At 34.6% G+C, this 20,420-nt stretch overlaps 4 protein-coding genes across 7 annotated transcripts; 3 read left to right on the forward strand and 1 right to left on the reverse strand.

Annotated features, from left to right (window-relative positions):
- Positions 1 to 20: 20 nt before the first annotated feature.
- Positions 21 to 17,055, reverse strand: LOC108569934 (signal recognition particle subunit SRP72). Of its 3 annotated transcripts, XM_017931703.1 has the most exons (8): positions 2,336 to 2,595; positions 2,147 to 2,264; positions 1,829 to 2,087; positions 1,589 to 1,779; positions 889 to 1,525; positions 521 to 831; positions 255 to 458; positions 21 to 198 (listed from the first exon to the last, which is right to left on the reverse strand). In XM_017931703.1, exons 1-8 carry the CDS (start codon positions 2,439 to 2,441, stop codon positions 81 to 83), a joined length of 1,944 nt encoding a protein of 647 aa, XP_017787192.1. In that variant the 5' UTR covers positions 2,442 to 2,595; the 3' UTR covers positions 21 to 80. The 3 variants fall into 3 exon arrangements, with proteins under 3 accessions (XP_017787192.1, XP_017787211.1, XP_017787201.1); XM_017931722.1 differs by lacking the exons at positions 2,147 to 2,264; positions 2,336 to 2,595 and adding an exon at positions 16,910 to 17,055; XM_017931712.1 differs by lacking the exons at positions 2,147 to 2,264; positions 2,336 to 2,595 and adding an exon at positions 9,945 to 10,009.
- Positions 2,804 to 7,720, forward strand: LOC108569985 (polycomb group RING finger protein 3). 2 transcript variants are annotated; one of them, XM_017931788.1, is made up of 4 exons: positions 2,804 to 3,057; positions 3,121 to 3,273; positions 3,353 to 3,642; positions 3,690 to 7,720. In XM_017931788.1, the coding sequence occupies exons 1-4, from the start codon at positions 2,949 to 2,951 to the stop codon at positions 3,831 to 3,833; spliced, it is 696 nt and encodes a 231-aa protein (XP_017787277.1). In that variant the 5' UTR covers positions 2,804 to 2,948; the 3' UTR covers positions 3,834 to 7,720. The 2 variants fall into 2 exon arrangements, with proteins under 2 accessions (XP_017787277.1, XP_017787284.1); XM_017931795.1 differs by having other exon boundaries at positions 3,708 to 7,720.
- LOC108569962 (coiled-coil domain-containing protein R3HCC1L) lies at positions 10,390 to 12,804 on the forward strand. Its single transcript, XM_017931753.1, has 7 exons — positions 10,390 to 10,761; positions 10,863 to 11,224; positions 11,281 to 11,329; positions 11,385 to 11,747; positions 11,828 to 12,050; positions 12,205 to 12,435; positions 12,504 to 12,804. Exons 2-7 carry the CDS (start codon positions 11,148 to 11,150, stop codon positions 12,572 to 12,574), a joined length of 1,014 nt encoding a protein of 337 aa, XP_017787242.1. The 5' UTR covers positions 10,390 to 10,761; positions 10,863 to 11,147; the 3' UTR covers positions 12,575 to 12,804.
- Positions 13,473 to 16,531, forward strand: LOC108569976 (dihydropteridine reductase). The gene is made up of 5 exons (XM_017931776.1): positions 13,473 to 13,698; positions 13,760 to 13,843; positions 13,904 to 14,147; positions 15,851 to 16,043; positions 16,099 to 16,531. The coding sequence occupies exons 1-5, from the start codon at positions 13,609 to 13,611 to the stop codon at positions 16,196 to 16,198; spliced, it is 711 nt and encodes a 236-aa protein (XP_017787265.1). The 5' UTR covers positions 13,473 to 13,608; the 3' UTR covers positions 16,199 to 16,531.
- Positions 17,056 to 20,420: the final 3,365 nt, after the last annotated feature.

Here is a 20,420-nt window from a genome sequence, read left to right on the forward strand (position 1 = left end):
TTAAATAAAGAAAGCACTTGTGTCCTTAATCTGTTTTATTACCATTTACCCAAAATAAATGAACCCCTTAAAGAGTACGATCAGCGTCTCTTGTTCTTCTTTTTCTGATTGTTTCCGCCCTTTTTCCAAAGTTTTTGCATTGGAGATGGTTCGGGAACCGAAGCTCCGTCATCTTCGGTAACATATTTTGTATAATCACTGAAAGTTTAAATAAGTAATGATTAAAGGTAAACGCATTCTTTAAAAAAACGTACAATTGGTCTGACTGTCCTGCAGCAGTTCCCTGGGAACCTTTGATAATTTCCTTGACCCTACGATCCTTCTTCTTGCGATAACCGGTTCTTTCATATTTGGGTAACCACCTTTCAGGGTCAGGCGTTGCGCTGGAATCGTAATTCTTAGGCAGTGGACCCTTGCGTTTCCTGTGCTTTTTCTTTTTAGGTGCATTATCCGATGAACTGAAAGGTTAGACAATAAAATATAAATGAAGCAATGTGATATTAAAGTAGTGAAAACAAACCCGGGAGATTCGGTTTTATTTGTAACCCCTGTCGCAGATTTCTTTGCGTTCAGCCAAATGTTACTTTCTAAAATTTTTACGTCAACGTCTTTCTCTAGGTCAGCGATGGAGCCCAACTTTGAACTGACCTCAATAGCTTTATTGTTGTCAAATTGAGAGCAAGCTATAACTAATTGGGCAGTAGTTTTCGAATCCTTGGCGTTGTTTATAAGTATCTGCTCGAAACTCTTGGCTGCCACTTGAGGCCTACCACTTCTGATATGGAAGTCACCAGCTTGTCTGAAGAACGAGGTCAGGTCTTTTCCGCTCTTCTGAAAGTATTAATACACGATAACAAAACCATCGATTACAGTTTCTTTTTAAATTACCTCGTTTGCTTTGTACCACTCGATTGCTTCCTCGTAAATCTTTAAAGCAACGTCTTCCTTACCCAAATGCATATAAATAGTCAGTAGCGCACCGATAATACCAGGTTTGAAGCGATTGTCTCCTAAAGTTTCCAAAATTGTACACGCATCCTCTTTCTTTCCCTGAGTGAGAAGCAAATGCACGGCGGTTAGCTTCAACACTAACTCGTCTTCAGGTGTATTTGCTGTAGCCGATTTCAGGCTTTGAACTGGATTCGCCTTCGAATCGATCTTAGTATCGTTAATAGCATTCAAAATTTTTAACTTAGTTTCTAAATCTGGCCATTCTTTAACCAGAGAATTGCACAGTTTATTGCTTTGTTCGTGCTGATTGCAATAATATTTAAAAATAGCATTGTTTACAGCAATAGTTTTCCTTTGGCTTGAAGGCAACTTGTGAATCAAGGCATCGTTTGTCGCCACTTTCATCTTCTTTTTAGAGTCGAAAACGTTCTGATCTTTATTAATTACAACTACGTTATTACTAGCTACAGCAGATAATGCTATATCGTCAAGCTTCAATTTAAGTACGCCCAAATACAACTGATGGGCTTCCTTAAGGCGTCCTTGTTTATGGCAGCAAAATGCTTGTAACACTCTGAAATAACAGCCATTGTTCTCATTGTTCAATTAATGCAAAATATGTATTTAATAACATTACCTAACATTGGCTAATTCTATATCAGTTTCTTCTTCAGTAGCACCATCTTCTTCAAATGCTTCTTTAAGCATAACCTCAGCAGTTTTCAATAGTTTCTCTGCTTTTACAAAATTTTCTTGTTTGACATACATCAATGCTTTGTTATAGCACATCTCATATGTTTCTTCTTGCAATTGAGAGGTAAATTTGTCCTAAAATGAGGTTTTAGAAAAAGTCTCACCATATCATTTCAATATTTACAGATTCTCTTTGATTTAGTGATGATACCACAGCTCCTAAATTAGTTTGCCTCTCTTCTTCATACTCATCATCAGGTGCATTGCGGAATATGTTTTGATACACATTGGCAGCTTCATCAAACTGTTCCAACCTGTATAGCACCTGAGCTTTCAGTTCTAAGATCCTGTGGTCAGGATTGGGAACATCATTCAGCATATTTAAGGCATCTTGTGGATTGTTTGTGCGGTAAAGGCAATAGGCTTTCTCAAAAGGCATGCAGCTGAAATGGATGGATTAGTTGTAGGACAAAACTGATATAGCTTGGAATGGAGCACTTACACCGCAATGGCAGATTGCTTTTTTAAAAATTGTAAGGCCTCATCAAATTTATTCAAGTAAATTAAACAGACTAGCTTACATTTTAAGGCAATTTTATCATCATTGGCCATCTGAATAACTATAAAAATAAATTTGGTTTGAGTTTTCTTTGAAAACCAATATAACATATGGGTTAGGTTAATGCATTACTCTTGTTGATTGGCTTTAAAGCACGATCATATTCCCCTTTCTGTTGGTGCTTATTGAATTCTGTGTAGAGAGCAGTTATAAGCTTCTCTCTGGAATTGTCCCCCATTTCGTCGATGAAAAAAGTAAACTTTTTAAGAATCACACGACACTGCAGTTGGATAATAAGATACACAACACGCAGCTCTGAACGAGCTCCGTTCTATTCTAATGGGAACAGAACAGAAATGGCCAGAGCGAGAGTGGAACGAAGACGGGAAGACAGAGAGCAATGGAAAGAAAGACGGAGAGAGATAGAGCAGCAATGGCAAATGAAGTAAACGCAAACGTGAAACGTGTAAGGGGTGATCGTGACTCAGTATTCCTCAGTTCGGTGTGTTGTCATAATTCGGGGGTACCAACATAAAAGGAGAAAGCATAGGATAGAATTTTAAAAAGCACCATGAATTTAGTTACGAGATTATGGTTGCGTTGTGTTGTGTAGTATGTTGTGGTTGTGACCCGAAAATGGCCGATTATTTTGTAAACTTAGTTTTTGTTTGTGTCTGGCACTAAAGTAGGGTTATATCATCAATATATATATAAAAAGAAGTTATGGTTTTTAAACGGATCCAAGATGATGGAAAGAAGAATAAAGCTAAGAACGCTAAATAATCATATAACATGCAAAATATGTAGAGGTTATTTAATTGATGCCACAACTGTTACTGAATGCCTTCATACTTGTGAGTCAAAACTTGCTAAAAATAAATGAAGCACCAACAACTAACTGCCCCTTTCCATTTCAGTTTGCAAAAGTTGTTTAGTTAAGCACCTAGAGGAAAACAACACCTGTCCAACATGCAATATAGTCATACATCAATCTCATCCTTTACAATACATTAGTTTTGATAGAACTATGCAAGATATAGTATATAAATTAGTGCCAGACCTACAAAAAAGTCTGTGATCAACCTAAAGCCAACCACAATTCCAACCTAGTGATTTGCATTTGTTTTGTTTTCTGTTTTGGAATTTTAGATGAGATAGCAAGGGAAAGGGACTTCTACAAGATCCGGGGTCTCACCTGTCCCAAAGACATACAGAACAACTCCAATGACTTCCATGATGAGAAATCTGTGGCAGATGTGCATGCAGAGTCAGATTATCACAGACAGGATGAACAAGTGAATGTGTGTCTGGAATGTGTTAGCAACAATTTGAAGTCACTGAAGAGGAGGTACATTAGGTGTTCAGCACAAGCAACAATACTGCATCTGAAGAAATTCGTCGCTAAGAAGGTCCTCAATGGGATGGAGAAATACCGAGATGTGAGTATATTTAACGAAAACAAGCATATACGAATTAACATATAAAGCCTTCCCACATGTTGCAGATTGATATATTGTGCAATGATGAATTGTTAGGTAAAGATCACACGTTGAAATTCGTCTATGTAACGCGGTGGAGATTTCAAAATCCCCCGTTGACACTGCAGTACCGTCCTCGGATAGACATCTAACATTTACTTAAACGCGCGAAAACAAACTCCATAACAAACAAACCATTTTACTGCTGCATACAAACATGTGATTTTTATACAAAAAGAAAGAGAAGAGATAATGGTCAAGTACTTTATATTTAATATTTCGCTTCGAATCACGGTACTTCCATGCAGCGGGATCACGCGAATCTATATTTTTATGTTCAGATAACGCCAAAATTTTGTAGTCTACTTATATGTATATATACATGTATATACGCGTATTTATTTATATATGTATATGTATATATTCGTACAAAGCTTACAAGTTCAAGCAAAGGTGATAACCTTGTATGGGAATAACGGTAGATGGTAGTAGACGAAATAGTAGTTGGGTGAATATCGGGTTCATTGTTAACACAACTTTTAACGACTTTTTCCATATATTCGTAATTTTTTTATGCGCTATACATCTAAAGTTGTAACCGGCCGAGGTTTTTGGACTATTTCTTTGAGCATACCGGTCTGTTATTGTCTTATGGAGGAGCCAACCATCTCACTTGAACGAAGTGCCTTTGATCTTGATGCAAAACGAAATGGAGCTCTCCTGAATATTCAAATTGTCCAACAAATAGCAAGAAAAACTTTGGTTTTTGTTGCATAACCGATGCTTACGAGAACTGTCCTTAAATCTCGGCGATCAAACACCACACGGGTACGATCTGCGTGCATACAAGGTGTCCTGTTTGTTAACATCAAGGACCCGCGCGTGGTCGCAGCTAAACAGAAATCTCAGGCTTTCGTGGCTTCCAAAAGAAAACTATACCTATATCAAATTCGTTTGGGCGTCTGTCTTTCTTCTAAATCGTTCCAAAAGCAAATCATTGTTGTTCATCTAGTTTTGGCCGATGTGGTAGAAAGTACCACTTGCCCGCGTATGTATATACACATTAACGTCTATAACGTGTATATATTTTTAGAAGCAATAATTCGGAAATCGATGCAACAGGTGCGGCCCAGCAGATATCACTGAATTGCCGGGTGTCCATTCGGAAAAGCAATAAGTATTTGTGATAAATGCTCAGTGGGTTTTAAAACACCCGAAAGTGTTTTGTCTGTAGATTTTAATATTTGTTGAATATTATCTACAAATCCGTTATAGTTCATTCTGTGCCTTAATATAATCGTAATTAATTAAATTATAAATAGTTAATGTGTGTAAATGATCCAGTTGAGTGAGATCGATGCTCGATGTAATGCAGGGTGCGATCTGTAGTCGCTCTCTGTTCCTTTAAACCAGTGTTTTTCAACCTAAACAATTTAAGACCCTCTCACGGTACACCAGTATACTGCGACACATCTGTTGAAAATCAATGCTTTAAACCATCGCTGTAACATCAATGGTACTATAGTACCATCATCGATCTCTGACGGTATCCGTAGTATGGATGGAGTGGCGCGCAGCCGAGGCCGCTCCACTAAATTGAAATTATTATGTTCATTCTGCAGGGAGACAATATCAATCGATAATAATTTCGCCTAAAAATTGCATTTATTGGATCGGCCTCCGCGCTTTAGAATTAATAAATGAATCGTTTGAAGCATGCTGATCATTTTATATATTTAACTCATTATACTACACAATCGCACTCGCTTTCAGTGATATTTCTTGCGCCAAACAGCCGTACTTAAGTATTTCAAATCCGTTCAAAACAAAGACGTACTTACACTTTTGGCGCTCCCATGCTAGTATACACAGTTTTAGCGCCAAAAATATCAAACAGTTACGGCCTGTTCTGCATCGATTTCACGGCGCGCTCTAAAGATGGATTGTGATAAATGCGTACATAATCATTGTTTTCATGTGTATGTTTATTTTTGAACCAAGTGCCCAGCCAAGTGCCAATTTTGGACGATTAGCATAAAGAATACGACCCCCCGACTGACAAACAAAGCAAAGTGATTAAAGTTAAAAGACAAAAAAAAAGTAAATAAAAATAGCAAAAGTAGAAATTTTATATCAAGATTACACATTAGGCGAATTGAAATTTTCAATTATAGTACATTTGTTTTTGGACCATCCAGGCATGTACTTTGCGTTCTCGCCTTAATTCGTTTGCATCGGAAAGCAAAGCGTAACGGTAAAGTTAGAGAAAAGAAGAGAGAAAAAAAAATGCTTGTCTTCCACTTAAACAATCAAAATGCAAGAAAGAGTGCATTGCTTTTTAAATACCATTTTCGAATTCATTCTAGAATTCTGCCTGTTCAAAATGTCAGTTTGTGATAACCAGAGTGTGAATGTGCGTGTAGGGGTTTTAAAAATCATTATTTTATGTATTTGATGTAATTGTTATTTCGAATACTGTCGCATTTAGCAGTAAATGGCTTTATTTTTAAATGTTTTCTTCTGTGTTCAAGTAGTTAATTTTATGTGGATCTTTTGTTCAACTATAGAAACGGGTCTTCCATGCAGTGAATCTTTTATACAAAATCAAATAAATTGAGAAAAACACACTCGGTAATTGGAAATGCATTTTCCTGTGTACTGCAGTACTTTAACAGTACCTTGATCAGAGTTTGTTCGTTTTGTTATATTATTTTCTTGTTTTTTTTTTTAATTCAAACATGTCTTGATGTAGGATTACTTTTTTTTTCTAGTCGTCACTTCTATTAACTTTCATTTCATCCCTGGTTTTATATATTGTTTTAATATTTGTTCTTCTGACTATTCATATACATAAGACTGCATTTTCTTAGGTTGTTATTAATGAAAAGATTCTCGGCGGCTCTCTTAAATAAGTAACTCGTGTACTGGAATTGAACTAGTTGTGATCTCAATCTATTCGTGAATAGAGTATGTAAGCCGTACGGGAATGGAGAGGTTTTATTATGTTTTGGCAATAGCTGCTTAACTCAAGATATTATTTTATCTATGTATGAGCTCATGTAACATATAATATATATATATATCCATATATATATATATTCTAAGTTTATTTAGACAATTCTTCGCGTTGATTATTTTATGAGGTAGAGTGCATGCGTTAAATGTGTATTAACAATGAAAATAGTGTTTTTTTTTGTATTGTATAAATCAAATTTGCAAATACTATATATAAATATTGTATAATTTTCAAGCGTAGAAGAATGATGAGTACAAATTTTTATATATATATATAAAGAAGATTGCAAGAGAACGGGGGAGGGGGGCTATAAGAAATGAAACAAAAATAATATTATATAATAAACAAAATGAATAAATTTAATACTTAAGATTTAGTGAGAGCAAAAGAGTGTAAAAAAAATGTGACGAGCTCCGGTTCGATTTGTTTATTTGTAAATATAGTCAAATATGTTTTCATTACGACACGTAACATGTTTTATTCAAGCACTATAATTGTAATAGGTAGATGATGGACGTGAACTCATAGGTGGCCGGCAATGTTTTAGTTCTATATATTATTTTTTATTTTTATTATTTCTGTTTTATATACATAAATATCAATATTACCTCGCGCAATAATAATCGTTAAGGTTAAGATAATATTTGTAATATTTATTTTCAATATTGGTTGATAATTATTAGAAGGTGCTGCCTGTATTCGATTATCTCATGTTAACTTGCGGCACGAATTGTTGATTGGTCTGTTGTCTTTCGCTTAGGAAGAAGACGACTTTGTTTATTTTTTAACTGTTGTGAAATTTCCATGAGGAAATCAAGATACGGAATAGGATTCCATCAAAATAGAAGAACATGGACACACCATACACCAAGAGGATTTACGAAGAGGAGATGAAGAACAACAAAAAAAAAAGCAGTTCATTCTTTTTTGTTTTCGAGTTGAGTTTGCTTTACCTTCAGTTATGATGTCCAGATGACTAGGAAATTAGCGAAATTTTCTTAAAAATAAAACTATTTTTTTACATTTGTCCATCACCATTTCATTTGCTTCGAGACCCATACTTTTTATTTCATTTTAGTTTTATTCTGTTATCGACTTGGAAACGTTAAATAAAGGCATTTTATTTTCAAAACTTATTTGATGTTCCTCCCCCCCATACTGTTTGCACCCTTCCCTCTGTCATTCCATACCATAATTCCACCTAGTAACACATAAGGGTTTCTGCAGATTAGTTAAACCATACGATTTTGGCTTCTAAAAGTCAATCGCTGCTGTTCGCGAACAACCAAGGATACATTGTGGACACGTCACTTTTTTGTATTATTATATTCTTTATAGGACTTCTATATGTTGTTTCAGGGAACAATTACTTTCTATAAACCATTCAGTTACATTTAGAATTTTCAGAGAATTTTATATTAATATTACAATCCTATATTCTCATATATTAAAAATTTGTAATATTGCAGATTTTACATCAGTTCATTGGATTCGAAATAAACTACAATCATCTGGATTATAAGGATAATATCAGATTTGACATCTACTAGCAAAAGTTTATTTTATCCAAAAAAAGGTATGATATTTGTAGATAGAATAAATTTAATTATTAAATTACATTTATCAAAATATAAATCGCTTAACAAGTATAATCCGTTCCAAAATTTCCGGATTTTTACTCGTATAGTGAAACATATTCAAAAATACACATAATATGTGGTTATAAGTTTTGAAAATGATGTAGCAAGAGCACAATTCGGGACTTATCTTCTCGTTATGCGAAACATCGCACGTTAAGAGAGTCATTTTTCTTACATCATTTTGTTCGTTAAGCGAGGTTCCACCGTATACTCAAAAAGACTGATGTTCTCATTTTACGAAATTCCGCATTATTTAAGAATTAGAATTTTTTGTAACAATAAATACTTTAAGCCGCTTTTATGTTGTTTTACAATAAATCTTTTTTTATTATTAAATACTTTAAATAAGTATTTCAGTAGATGTTTATTAATAAACACTAAGAATATACGTCTAGACAAATTATGAAGTCTTTTCGAGCGTTTATTAAAAATAGAGTGCGCGCATGCTGCATGTAAATGTTTGCAGGATTCACGTCGAAATGGAACAAGCGTACTTCTTGAGTGTATTTTTTCGCCAAAGTTCACATTCTTGGTGTAAAAATAAAATTAATTGAACATGTTTGAAACGCGCACACATGTGAGAAATCGGTGTATCGCACAGTACCATATGTTTACTCAAAACTGACCTTATCTAATATAACCAAAGTCAGCCTAAACAATCGTTTTATTGTTACACAGTATAAGTTATGTAAGTAATTTAAATAATATATTGTGTTAGTTTACATTAAATTTTCTTGAGTTATTTTTGTAATAATTGCGCGTGTCACAATTGTAGAAAATCAATAGTTGAAGCCGTCGTCGACGCAACAATAAAATTGATTAAGGTTTCATTTTTAAATAACAACCCAAGGTAAATTTAAGAAACATTTTCTGTTAACTTTATGACGATTCACTTCAAATAAATGTAGGTATGTTTGTACATTTTTTTTATTAGTATATTATTTACTGTTTTTACGATATTATTGCACAAATAATGCATACAAACTAATGTATGGCAGTAACAATAAAATACGCGCTTTACAGTTATAAATGGCTAAGTTACAGCTTAATTAGTGTGATAATTCGTTATATTATTATATTTGTTTCTTTATTTTATCGTGTAATCGTGTTTTAAGAGAAATCAATCAAATTACGAGTTAATGCGACCATTTTGTAATAAATGCATCCATATTTATTAAATGGCGGTAAATATGCGACGCTCATTTTAGGGAAATGCGATCATAACAATCATCAAAATCATTGAATTTAATGCATTAATTATATGCATTAACGTTAAACTGTAGGTTAATCATATATTTATCAAGGAATTTAGATGAGGTTTTATATAATCGAATCTGCATGTTTTTTGGATAAACATATGGAACTCTTCAGCTTAATCGTACATTATTATTTCTTGCTTAAATCGCGCGTAATAATTAACTGTTCATCTCAATGTATATGGGCAGTCGATAGTTTTTTTTTCTTTGTTTCTTTTACTATCGTTAATAAATTGAAATCGAAGTAATTTTAACTAAGAGACGACACAGATACACAAACATCAAGGGGTCGTTACAACTGAGCAGGCTATGAATGGGTTGCAATAGGGGATGTAAGACTAGTATTTGTACCTTGGAGGAACAACAGGTGAAGATGCAATCTGTTGCTTGTCTTGGGGGGTTTCAAAATCGGTCTGCGTTACGTCTCATCGGGTACTGTTGGGTCGGTGGTTAGGGGTGAATTATGTGACCCGGTGCAGGTGGCCAGGGCGCAAGTTTGGTGTGCGGGTGGCAGGGAGGTCACACCGCGCACGTAGGTAGGATGCCAGGGACATCATTCTGGGCTGGCTGCATCTGGAACCAGGAGCAACCCCTGCGTTCAGCACAGTCGAGCCCCGGATATTATCAACTATTGATCCGTGTACGCCGCCCGCTGCAGCAATTGTTTTGTTTTCTTTTTTGCTGTCGTCGTTGTCGCCGCCTGCAGTGAAAGATATCAACAATATTGTCGAAATTCACATAAAACCTTGACCATCATCTATCTCTTCGGCAAGTTGGCATGCAAAAATCTGGCAAGTCCACCAAAAACAAACAAGTAAATCAATGAGCCAAGGTTGTCGCTGGATCCAAACAAACGGAGCGTGGTATAAATATAATATCCCCAAATCTAAAAAAGAACAAGCAACAAGATTGTAGCATAGCCAGGATATAAATAAATTGTTCCTAGACATGCGCCTCCGATGGAGAATCTGACAAAATGGCGATGCTGTTTGCAAACGAAAACACGTTTAATTTTAATGAATTTTAGAACTAATTACAGCCAGATTACCCAATAAATGACGACAATTTCGATCGATATCAAACGAGACGTATCGAAAGGTTGACCGGATACATTTGCTGAGCGTGCGTTTCAAGGCGAAGAAACCGTTTTAAAGAAGGTGTAAGCAAGGTGAGGAATTTAACATTTAATTATCGACCAGGCCTATCTTATCTCTTTCACGCATGTAGAAGTACACAAACATTTAAATACATTTTTCCCTCCTTTTTCAGATATCGAAAAAACGCTATACTGCACGCATCCAATAGTAATGTAATAAGAAGCCACAAGGAAGGAATTATTACATATGCAGTATAAGAGAAAGTGTTTTGTGATTTCATAGTTATGTAAACCTCACAATTTTACTTTCATTTTGAAGCCATTTACTTTCAATGCTCTACAGTTACCTGCAGTATATCCAAAAACGCTCAAGCTATTCATAGCAGCAAAACCTATAGTAAGTTTAGTGATTCCATGTGCTATAGTTATTAAAATCCACAATTAATTTAAGACTCAAAATGGATGAGTCTAGTGTGAAACGAAGAACCCGACCAGCACAGAGGCTGTATGTGCCCCCAGCTCAACGCAATAAACAGTAAGTGTAATATTTTCTTATCGACAGGTTTTTATTCATTTATTTTTGTAATGTAGATCCCCCAATGTTAAACCCAGTGACATTCCAATGCAAACTCCGGAAACAGTAAGTCATCTCCCAATAAGACAAAGAATTTATAAATTACATTACAATATTTAAGGAAATACCAAAAAAGATTGAAGTTGCAAGTAATGAGCCTGTGGTGATTCTGGAAGAGGTTAAAAATTCAATGAAATACATGGAATTAGTAGATACTGATAAAAACACTGAACTAAGTACAAAGGAAAATAAGTTAGTAATAATGTTGAAAGAGCGGACAGGACCTGATATAAATGGAGACACTGTAAAAGTAAATAGGAAGTGTAGGCCAATTATTAAGCATGTACAAAATGATGTTTTGAACATTGATGTGAAAAAGCCCTCAAATAAATCTAATAAAAAGAGCCCAGTGAAACTTATGCAGGTCGCTAATTGGGAAGACTTATTCTTAGATGATGACCAGGAGGACAATTATGACGATCAAGTAAAACATACCCAAATTCCTCTATCCAAGAAATTGCAAAATAACATTTTTTTTTATAATTATTTATTATTCTATTCCAGATCAGTTTTACAAATAATGTTCATGATGATGGAGAGGATGATGATGTAATTATAAATCCAAAAATGCAGGAGTTGGAGCACGTAATAGAACTGTATGACTTCCCATCAACATTCCGGACACCAGATATCATGCAGATCTATAGTGATATTAACAAGGAATCTATGTTTATTAAGTGGTGTGATGAGACACATGCCCTATTGATACTGGGCTCATCAATACAAGGTATTTTGAAAGTTCTGTTTTTGTTATATTAAATATGTGCGCAATCTGTGACAGTCAAGTGCACGCGACAAGGTGAATGTATAGTGAAATTTGATGGCAAAAAATGAGTGGAAAGAATTTCAATGAAAGTTGATTTGCATTTTTTTTTTTCAAGCCCAACGAGCGTTGAATCTGCAACATGATATAATAAAATCTCGGCCAATGACAATGGCGGGCCAGAAGGCCTTGGAAGTAGCAGCAAAGAGTGACCTCAGACCAGCTATGAAGAGACCACAGACTAGTATGCATGCTGCGCGAAGAATGATCACAACTGCCCTGGGAGCTAGGAATACCATAAGTAGAGAGGAACAACAAAAAGAGAGAGAAGCTCTCAAAAGAGCAAAAGGTTAATTGATAATTGTGTTTGCTTAGAAGGACAATTTTAATTATTCATTTTTTGTTATACTCTTTTAGAATTGAAGAGAACCCAGCGGCAAAATGAAAGGGATGCGTGGGAAGGAAATCCTCGGCCATCGACAGCCTGACGAAGGAGATGCAACTGACACCATTTATGTTTTCCTGTTTTGTTCAATTCCTTTAACATATACATCTCAATGTTTTTATGTTGCTATACTAACTTAACAAATCACTATCGTGCCTAATTGTTAAATGTGATACCGTGAACTGGACGAATATTTAAAAAAAAAAATCAGAGATTTATATATTATAAATTATATATGTATATTCTATTAAGTTATGACAAGTTACAATTAAGAGACATATTAAGATACCTTATTTTACACTGTTCAATTGTATACGTATTAATTCTATGTAAATAATGAAGTAAATATAATATATTTCGATTAAGAATTCTGCGAGCTTCCGTTTTATTTCGTGTACAATACTATTACTTTTCCTTTCTATCAAATCTTTTACTTCTGGTACTTTCTAAAAAGGAACACACGTTACATGTTGGAAAGCGAGACAACCTCAAGACAAGAACAGCAATAAATTACAATTTGAATATTCAAATCAATATCAAGGATATACGGATGATAATAGTATGCAAATTTCGATGAAGGAATAATTGTGCTTGAGGCAATTAGTGAAGTGTTTATTATAATTGGTTAATTATCGAAAGTTCAGAGAAAAGAAATGACGAAAATTAGTCGCCTGGAACTAGAAACATTAAAATTTGAGGTCTTTGACTCCTTGTGGTAATTCCCTGTAATTTTAAAAATTTAACCAATAGAATCCTGGATCAATATGTCCGCAAGAGGGCGCAATTCAAATTGGATTTAATGATGATTGTTTTATTAATCTAGCAGCCGGTTTTGAAAATCCAATGCTAATGTAAACATTGACTAGTTAATTGCCTGATGAGGGAAACGTATTCAAGAACTGGTGTGGAAATTGGATTGGCTGTCGGCGTTGGAAAAAACGTCCGGGATCGGGCGATTGCGACGAAGGTCGTTAGAAAGCATCTGAGGTTGAGAAGTCGCAATAGTCAGCGAACCGTTGAAGCAGCAGCTACCAGTACAAGTTGTCTTCCAAATCAACAGTTAACATCAGACAAACTATGGCACAAGTATCCGGTCGCGTTGTTATTTACGGTGGACGAGGAGCACTTGGTTCCAAATGCGTGCAATACTTCAAAGCCCAGAATTTCGTGAGTATTCGCTGGACCAGTCTACAACCTTTGACCTATATAATGAAATCCCTTTATACAGTGGGTAGGTTCGATCGATATGCATGAGAACCAGGAGGCTGATGTCAACATCGTCGTGGACAAGGACAGCGAGTTCAGCAAACAGGTTAATTTACATATTAAGAATCCCAACCAGCATTAGCTAATGAAAAACTTTTAAAATCAGGAGTCCACCATCCTCAATAATGTCTCCAGTGCTCTGGCTGGATCTAAGCTTGATGCCATTATTTGTGTGGCTGGTGGATGGGCTGGTGGAAATGCCAGCAAGGATCTCATCAAGCACTCTGATTTGATGTGGAGACAGAGTGTTTGGAGCTCATTGATCTCAGCTTCAATTGCCAGCCAATACTTGAAAGATGGTGGTTTGCTCACTCTGACTGGAGCTAAAGCTGCCCTTGATCCCACCCCAGGTAACCTCACAAACTTGTCATCATTTCATAGACTAATTTGAATTATTTTTATTTAAACTAAATGTGAAGGTTAGTTGTCAGTCATATTTTGAAATTGATATTTGAATGCAGACTTTCAGTATATTTGTTGGAGGGGTAGTTCTGTATTAATCCCTATTGATTATAGCTTTATACCAGAGGGTTGTAATGCGTATTGGTAGGGGACATTTATGTGGAAACTAAGGTGATGAGATGTCCAGTTTTGAACGAGACTACCCCTCCTTAAATCCGGCTTCGTAATGGACAGACACATTTTCCTGCTGTCTGCTACATTTTATATTCTCAATTCATGCATTAAACATGACAAAATAATTAATTATATTAAAACGTTTTGAAATGCAAACGGTAAACGTATGTTAGATAATAAAAAAGGAAATTTTGTTACAACATGGGATTTCAATTTACGTGAATTATCCATCAGCAATGAAATGCGCGTGGCCTATACTATGCATTCTTGCACTAAAATTGTATTTTTGTAATCTTAGTGTTAAAGTTTAGATATTTATATTTCTCTTGGATAACTAGCATGCGCACTGTTTGAAAGTTCGGGGAAAAGTTTGAAAATACCAATTAAATTTAAATTTGGTATAACGGATAAATGGAATAGATCAACTATATCTGAGTAAACCGGTTTATGGTATTATCGCCGAAGTGTCCCTGAATATATAAAAATTCATTGATTTTACGTAATCGATCCGAGATCAGAGAAAACGGACTCTAATGACGCAACCGATGTTTTACGTTTGTTTTCACCGATTATTAAAGATATTTAACAAAATATTACTTTGAATTAATTATTTCACGTAATTAATTTAATATTTTAATAATATGAAGTTTTCATGCTAAATTGTTATTTCCAATTTTCAACTATAATTTCCATTATATTTTGTAAATATATGTATTTGAATTATTATATAATATGTATATAGCATATAAAGCGTATCGAGCAGCGTGTAATATACATTACAGAATGCAGAATTCGCTTGATGTAACTAATATTATGGTTGAAGGGATAATTGAGGAATCTGTTTTAGACAGATGTGTTCAATAGCTTTGTGAATATTAAGTCACGTGTAGTGGAGGTACTGTTGTTGAAAAGTGAGATGAGCGTGTATAATTGGAATTGTTTTTTGAAAGGTTGACAGTAATATAATTCTTTAATTTATCGGTGATGATTGCAGGAGACTTACAAGTAATAATATTTATGAATCATTGGCAATCAATGACAATTATGTGAATAGGACTGAAACGGTTGGGTTAAAAGCAAACGTGCCTGTATGTATGTACGAGGATTATCGTGTGTGATGTTGGTTTAAACTGGACAAATGGGGGGAAACAAATGTAGATGTGAATGCATGTATGACGATAGAAGTATCATACTAATGAGGAAATAAAGCTCATCAAACAGATAATACGGCGAGGGGATGTATAATATACGCTGAAGTAAATTGATTATTTGTCATTGATTAAGTCAAAGAAGGATACTAATTTTTTATGTAATAATAATCATTAGTTTGAATATGGAAATGTTATTTTTAATAAGTAAAATTGGTAAATCTTTAATTAAGGTCCTTTTTATTAAATATATATTATAGGATATCATTATGTAAATAAGTAGTGTTTATTAGTAGAATTTACCAAAAATATTTTTTAATTCCATTTAGGTATGATTGGTTACGGAATGGCTAAAGCTGCAGTCCATCACTTGGTGAAATCATTAGCTGCGGAAAACAGCGGTCTACCAACGGACACCACTGTCACAGCGATCTTGCCCATCACCTTGGACACTCCAATGAACCGCAAGTGGATGCCCAACAGTGATTACACAACCTGGACTCCTTTGGAATTCATCGCCGAGTAAGACTTTCTCCGGCGGAAAGTTAGAGTCAAATTTTATACAAGATTGTTTCAGAAAATTCTTGGAATGGACCAAGAATGAGAATCGCCCAGCCAATGGAAGCTTGTGCCAACTGATCACCAAGGAGTCGAACACCAATGTAGTACCTGTCTAGACACCAAGAAATACCCGTACCGCAACCTCCCGCCAACAATGAAACACCAACGAGATTCTACTATTTCTTATCATTATAAAATTAAACAGGGTATAGGGTATATGTGTTCGCTACCAATCAAAAACAAAATGCAACAAATAAAAACAATGAATGATAGATGGACCAACTTTATTTGTATTAGTTTATATAAATATATATATATTTTTTGTAATTAACGTTGCATTGTGCTATTTTCGATATTTGTTAGCTTTCTGTTATATATAGATGTTTTGTTAATTTTTGTTATGTGCTATATATTCGATGAATAAAGCCTACTACCAAGTTGGATGCAAATCAAATGATTTCTCTGAGCTCGAACACGGACACATAGAAGACGAGGTAAGAGGAATGAATACGTTATCGATTCATATTTGTGTCTGCACGTTTTATTCCCGCTCGCTTCTTTTTATACATGATTTCGCGAAGCTACGCATAACAACCGTCCTTTGTAGCAGACAGGTTGCCGTTGCCAACCGCCAGATTTCCGCCATCCATCAATGATGGACTTACCACAATTAGAGCTCTGCACGGATTCCTCGTTTTAATTGCTGAACCCGAAACAAAATACAACTCAAAATCAGATTGTTCTAATGACATGACCTAAGACAATTATCTCACATCGTTTATGATCATTTTCTTCCTAAATTGATTGTTCAACAATGTAAGACATACCTAATGATGTCTTCAGATGGTGTTGGTGATGACCTATTTGGTATTTGCCTCTGAAAGTACTGTTGCCAGGATGTGAGAACTGGCAGGATCTCTTGACGCGCGTAACAGGAGCTCGTGGTGGTAAAATGCAGGAGTGCATGCAACGACTGACGCAGGACGACTGAACGGATGCGCGCAGCCTGTATTAATAACAACAGTCCGTTTTTATGATAACGCAAACTCTGGAGCACCTACGATTCACCTGTAAACATATAATATTTGAGGGTGCTCGACGTAGAAGCGGATGTAAACTGCCGATCAATTAAACTATGATCCTTCTTTCAACAATCCATGCCGGAACTTTCGCCTGACAAACTTAGCACCCCCGTCCATTAATTAGATAACAACAGACGCGCCATTATTGCAGGACACGACATCATCAATTGAAAAATACATTTTATACATTTTAAAATATAATTATAATCAGTGATTAATTTAATTATTAATTAATATTTAAACAAATTATTTTTTACTGATTCAATTTAGTACAAATTGTGTGATCATCGTTAATTTTACGCTGTTTACTGTTATTGCAATCAATAATAGTAATACTTCAGTGAGCGTCCAGGACACGTTCCTAGGACAAGAATTACCTGCGTGTTTATTTTATATTAATTCTTTTATTTTTTGGTCCTAACACATTTTTTTATATGTCTAAATTCTATTACTACTTATACTATTATTAAATAAGGTCTCATTTCAAAATTACATAATAATACAATAAACACTTAGGATTTCAACGACCAATGAGGAACATTAAATCCATATACAGGTCGGGGGATAGACCTTCGAACTTACGAACAAAATTCTAAAATCTCCAACTTGTTACAAGGAGATTTATAGTGATAAAAAATTAACTGTCCAATCAAAAATTGATAATTTCTTTAATAAAATATAATATTTTTGGAAGATATACTATCTGTTTTTAAATTGTGTTATATAAAAACATATTTCGTGCATTGTTATCATGTAACATTTTACGCGTCACTTGCGTCATAAGGATTATACCGGGGAGTGCTTTTAAATGATTACGTTGCTTTTTAAGCATTAGATTTTCAGTAACCCATTAGTCCAGTAAGTGCACAAACCTTTAAATCCGCATCTCTAAATGTGTGGAAATCATCAAAATTGAAAAAGGCAATCAATGACCTAAATCGTGCATTGTGCATATAAATATATGGAACAATTCTGAACTTCAGAAAAACATATTTACTCATTTAAGAACGACAAACTTCAACAACAGTATAAGCTTTTATGTGGAAACGTGAGCGGTTTTCCGTGCAAAAGTAATCCTCTTAGGTAATTTTTAAAAATGTGTAACATTTAGAATCAATATATTAATAACTTAATAACTGAATTGTTTAAAAGCATTTTTTACAGATTATTGCAAGTTTTGAAATTTAACGAATATAGATAAATTTTGAAATTCAAAAGAAAAGGACTTTGATGGTCGATGAAGCACGAACTACTGGTATTACAAAACAGTGTTACCACACGTCCCAAAGCTTTACAAGGAGTGACCAGAAAGTTGCATACACCATTCTACCTGGTCTCCTTCTTACATAATGCTGGTTACCGTGAGGGAAAGGATTGCCGTGCCGTGCGTATTCAGGGGTCGTCAGTAGCGTCGGCAAAAAAAGTATACCATCAACCTTCCTAATGTATTCATCCTACCCACCGGATTTGCATTTCAATGGGTCGCATATCACACGTTACCTTCCCTTTATAATTGAAGAATGCAATTAATTTGTAGTTTCCTACACAAAAAATGATTTATTCTGCACAGAAATATATCTAGAAAATATAAACAAACTTTCGTAGCTTATTTATTAATTACGTAATGTAATTTGTAAATACGTATTAACTTATTGCATACATTTCTACAAATATCCATGCATCTTTTTGAGCCATTCAATCTATTATAATCACTAAAATGTGAAAACACTGAGTATTTATACAACAATGTATAACTACTCACTACATTCCCAATGTATCTAGCTTTTATATGTATCTTTTGGATTAATTCAATCTATTATGGTTTCCGAGAAAATCACGCTTTACCGTGGGCGACTTCCAAAATGTTGCCTCCTGATGCGACTATCTATTTTGCATCATAGCATCACGCGAACATTGGACTTACTATATTTGCGCAAATTGCAATTACTTGATTTCCAGTTCATCCGATAATTGCTTCACGAAGCTCAAACAACTGAACGTAATGAATGTTTGTTATTAAGAATTTAATTAGCGTGTTGTAATAATTAGCGCAACAAATTTTTAAACCGTTTGTGAATTTTTTTTACTGTTGTTATGTAAGAATCAGAAATTAATTAATGCAATTCCATCTGCCGATCTCGGCGCTGCAGATTTTGTTCTCAAGACCAAAAAAAAGGAATCACATAATGCGAGGTGCATTTTTTTTTCGTCCGAGGAAAAAAAAATGGGACATCCAGGATCAAACCGAGAGGAGTCTCGGAGGACGAGCTGCGCATAAATTATGCACGTCGTAGGTAGGAATATTATGCAAAATAGGTGATTAAGAAGTGGCCGCTTAACCCTACTGTCTTACAGGACACAGACGAGGTGAGCCGGACAAAAAAGGGTTCACGTTCCGGATTTTTTTTTCTGGCTCCACGGAAAAAAAAATACGGTAGAGGTCTTGCTTCTTTTTTTCGTCCTTTTTTTTTTCTTGTTGTTCCATCATCGAGTCTTGCGCTGGGAATATTTTCTTGCGCGCATAATTTATGAAAATTATCTACGAGGAAAAAAAAACGTGGACGTCGAAAAAAAAAAGAAAGGAGTAAACAGGATAATAGCGAAGAAGTATTAGTAATGAAAAAAAAAACTTCTCGTCGTAACGTATATTGAACTAAGGTAATTTGAATAAGCTTTTCGTTATTGCATTATGATTCTCACGCGGTTTGTCGCCTTTAGCAAAATTACGCATTACTTGGCAAGTATATACAAGTACGCACAAGTGTAGTCAATGAAGTCGTTGAATACAAGTTACTTGACAGGTGCATTTTTATATTATTATTTAATGCTATAGTAAAATTATATCACAACTTTAGAACTACTTTATTAATTTCAAAGGATTAAACCACGAATTATTTCAATCATATAGAATTACATCACAACGAACAACAAACTTTGTGTAACTAACTGTCCTGCATACCAATTATAGGAACTAGCAATTTTCACCAATTACGTGCATCAATTATTTAATTGATTTACCCTCACAAATCACTCCGATTACTGGGAATTACGTTATTCAAGGGTATGATTACAGAATGTTCCGATCAAATAATTGATTTCCCTGCAATTACTCATTCAAATATTAAATTCGCTACAAATAAATAAAATCATTAAACTTTTTGTAAAATTTTATAATTTATTATTCCTGATTTGCAGGATATTTTTGATCCTAAAATATAGTTTTATCGTCATAAAAACTAATGAAATGGTTTTTTTT

Source organism: Nicrophorus vespilloides, unplaced genomic scaffold (assembly GCF_001412225.1).
Source record: "Nicrophorus vespilloides isolate i.1.1-1 unplaced genomic scaffold, Nicve_v1.0, whole genome shotgun sequence".
Taxonomy (NCBI): domain Eukaryota; kingdom Metazoa; phylum Arthropoda; class Insecta; order Coleoptera; family Silphidae; genus Nicrophorus; species Nicrophorus vespilloides.

Excerpts from the sequence above, each read along its gene's own strand:
- LOC108569934 (XM_017931703.1), bottom strand. The coding sequence starts at position 2,441 with ATGGGGGACAATTCCAGAGAGAAGCTTATAACTGCTCTCTACACAGAA. Across the intron at positions 2,088-2,146 it reads AAGCAATCTGCCATTGCGGT|CTGCATGCCTTTTGAGAAAG; the intron begins GTAAGTGCTCCA and ends CATCCATTTCAG. Across the intron at positions 199-254 it reads GCAGGACAGTCAGACCAATT|TGATTATACAAAATATGTTA; the intron begins GTACGTTTTTTT and ends TTAAACTTTCAG.
- LOC108569985 (XM_017931788.1), top strand. The coding sequence starts at position 2,949 with ATGATGGAAAGAAGAATAAAGCTAAGAACGCTAAATAATCATATAACA. Across the intron at positions 3,058-3,120 it reads TACTGAATGCCTTCATACTT|TTTGCAAAAGTTGTTTAGTT; the intron begins GTGAGTCAAAAC and ends TTTCCATTTCAG. Across the intron at positions 3,643-3,689 it reads GGATGGAGAAATACCGAGAT|CCTTCCCACATGTTGCAGAT; the intron begins GTGAGTATATTT and ends TAACATATAAAG.
- LOC108569962 (XM_017931753.1), top strand. The coding sequence starts at position 11,148 with ATGGATGAGTCTAGTGTGAAACGAAGAACCCGACCAGCACAGAGGCTG. Across the intron at positions 11,225-11,280 it reads CCAGCTCAACGCAATAAACA|ATCCCCCAATGTTAAACCCA; the intron begins GTAAGTGTAATA and ends TTTGTAATGTAG. Across the intron at positions 11,748-11,827 it reads AGGACAATTATGACGATCAA|ATCAGTTTTACAAATAATGT; the intron begins GTAAAACATACC and ends ATTCTATTCCAG.
- LOC108569976 (XM_017931776.1), top strand. The coding sequence starts at position 13,609 with ATGGCACAAGTATCCGGTCGCGTTGTTATTTACGGTGGACGAGGAGCA. Across the intron at positions 13,699-13,759 it reads ACTTCAAAGCCCAGAATTTC|TGGGTAGGTTCGATCGATAT; the intron begins GTGAGTATTCGC and ends CCCTTTATACAG. Across the intron at positions 13,844-13,903 it reads ACAGCGAGTTCAGCAAACAG|GAGTCCACCATCCTCAATAA; the intron begins GTTAATTTACAT and ends TTTTAAAATCAG.